Source organism: Nicotiana attenuata, unplaced genomic scaffold (assembly GCF_001879085.1).
Source record: "Nicotiana attenuata strain UT unplaced genomic scaffold, NIATTr2, whole genome shotgun sequence".
Taxonomy (NCBI): Eukaryota; Viridiplantae; Streptophyta; class Magnoliopsida; order Solanales; family Solanaceae; genus Nicotiana; species Nicotiana attenuata.
The window spans coordinates 2,249-4,853 of record NW_017679571.1 but is presented as its reverse complement, the minus strand read 5'-3'; the positions used below and the strand labels follow the sequence as shown (position 1 = coordinate 4,853).

At 37.0% G+C, this 2,605-nt stretch overlaps 1 protein-coding gene across 1 annotated transcript; it reads left to right on the top strand.

Moving 5' to 3' along the window:
* Window positions 1-211: 211 nt before the first annotated feature.
* LOC109221763 (UPF0496 protein At4g34320-like) lies at window positions 212-2,047 on the top strand. The gene is made up of 2 exons (XM_019386213.1): window positions 212-386; window positions 781-2,047. Exon 2 carries the CDS (start codon window positions 808-810, stop codon window positions 1,903-1,905), a length of 1,098 nt encoding a protein of 365 aa, XP_019241758.1. The 5' UTR covers window positions 212-386; window positions 781-807; the 3' UTR covers window positions 1,906-2,047.
* Window positions 2,048-2,605: the final 558 nt, after the last annotated feature.

Here is a 2,605-nt window from a genome sequence, read left to right as displayed (position 1 = left end):
TCACTGAATGTAAACCGTCTCGTATTAGTTAAGCACAAAAGAAGAAGAAGCATTGCTTCCCGCGTTTTCCATCAATTAAATTCATGCGTGCAAGATATTTCAGCCACCGTCACCACCTCCTATATATCTTTAACGGTTTCATTACCCTCTAAGCTTCTTCTTTCTTCCTCTGCCTCTATCTTTCTTTATTCCTTCCTCTTCTTCACCTCCAATAAGCCCGGCCCCTTTATATACTCAGAACTTCTTTCTTCAAATTATTACTTACCCATCATAATCAATTTTATCTGAGAAGTCCTGCTAATCTTTTGATTAATCTATTGCTCCTTAGTTGAGGAATTTGTAAAGGACGATTCTTTTGGGTAAAAGTTGGATTTTCCCATTTCCGGGTATTGCTTTTATTCAGCTTTTCTGTGAATTATTGCAGTTTCTTGCTAATTTTTCTTGTGGTACTGGTACCTGTATGAAAGTGTGTTTTTTATTTTGTAGGATTTGTTGTTTGGGCATTTATTGGGGGTATTTATTTCAATTTGTTGTCATCCCATTAATTGTCTTTTCTACTTTTGACTATTAGCTCTCAGTATTGGTTCTCTTTTCTTAGGATATTATTGATCTTACTTGAATAGTTAGCTGAGATTGGAGTTTATTTCCCTAGTAAAATTGTAATCTTAATCAGAGCTTTAGAGGAGGATTACTAGTTTTGGGTTTTGTTTGTAAAGAATATATAGTTGCTTAAGTTTAGATATTTATTTAACTGGTTTTAATTTCTTGTTGTTTATGTAGAACCTGAATCTGAATTGAGATTATACCATGGGAGGGCACATGAGCAAAAAGCCAGGTGAAACTACATTGGAGAATCTACGTTACATAAGTGAGCTGAATTCATATGAAGCCGCGTGCAGGCTTGACGCTGATCTGCAGTCCTTCGATGCAACTCTACAAGCTCGAACCAGCCATGCTATCAACACCTTGGCTGGTGGGGTTGAAGTTAGAGCACTCTCCTTTAATTCGTTGAAACAAGTAACCGAATCCCTATTGGAAATGAATCAGGAAGTTGTGAAGGTTATACTGGATTGCAAGAAGGACATATGGAAGACTCGAGAATTGTTTGAGCTTGTTGAGGAGTACTTTGATAATAGCCTGAAAACTTTGGACTTCTTGGCTGCATTGGAGAAATGCCTAAAACGAGCTCGGGATAGTCAGTTGCTGATTCTTGTAGCACTTCAACAATTTGAAGAGGAGAGTGGGGTTGAAGGGAATAGCTATAAAAAGACCTTAGAGGAATTGAAGAATTTCAAAGCTGCTGGAGAACCTTTCACTGAGGAATTCTTCCAAATTTTCCAGTCAGTTTATATGCAGCAAATGCTGATGCTCGAGAAGTTGCAGCTGAAAAAGCATAAGCTTGACAAAAGGCTTAAGTACATCCATGCTTGGAGGAAAGTCTCAAATGTAATATTTGCGGCTACTTTTGCTGCTGTAATAATTTGCTCAGTGGTGGCTACTGTCATAACAGTTCCAGCAGTTGCATCTGCTCTAGCTGCTGTTCCATTTGGCTCTATGGGAAAGTGGATTGATTCCTTTCTAGAGAAGTATGAAGATGTTCTCAAAGGGCAGAAGGAGTTGATCAACACAATGTATGTGGGTACTTTTATCACAATTAAGGACTTGGACACCATCAGAGTGCTAATAGATCGATTGGAAATTGAGGTTGATTCACTCTTGAAGAATGTTGACTTTGCAATTGATGAACAGGCTGTAAAGCTTGGTATAGAAGAGATAAGGAAGAAGCTTGATGTTTTTATGAAGAATGTTGAAGATCTTGGAGTTCAAGCTGATGTGTGTAGCCGAGATATTCGCAGGGCAAGGACTGTTATCTTACAAAGGATCATAAAGAACCCCAACCATTGAGTTGCAAAGTTGCCTTCATTGTTGGAAACTTTATCTTTTTTATTTCTTGAGAACAAATTTGATCTAAATCTGAAACCTGGGTCCTGCTAGAGGACTCCTTAGCCTTCATACCAAGAAAGGTACTTTATTATATTCATTCATTAGGCATATCAAGTACTAATTATTTGTTGATTCTTTATGTGAATGAAATCTCAGAACATTTTCTCAAATCTTTTGTCTATTTTCTGATTCATGCGGATACTGCTACTCTTAATCTTTTATTTGGGGTTTCATTGTGATATAATGTGAGAATCAGCCTCATCATTTGTGGGAAGATGTCAGCCAAGTGTAGAATATTTCATTTGTATATTTCTTGCAGTACAAGAATTATAGTTTGTTGGCCCAAATTCAAATGAAGTTTTGAAGATTGACAAAATTAACTTAGTCATGAACCAGGTCCATCATGTGAGACAGACACAGTATTGATATACTTATACACGTGACATACGTGTGAAGATAAGTCTCAAGGGTCAGCAACAATATCTTCTGAGTTGATCGAAAAGGTTGCATAGGATAAGGAGTTGAAGTCTCCTTATGTGAAGAGAACTACATCCGGATCAAGAATAAGGATTGGAGTTTGAATTGTTCTAGGACTCGAATTTGATGAAGGATCAGCAAGTCGAGTTTTAATCAAACTCTGATTACTAACTCTATAAATAAT

Excerpts from the sequence above, each read along its gene's own strand:
- LOC109221763 (XM_019386213.1), top strand. The coding sequence starts at position 808 with ATGGGAGGGCACATGAGCAAAAAGCCAGGTGAAACTACATTGGAGAAT.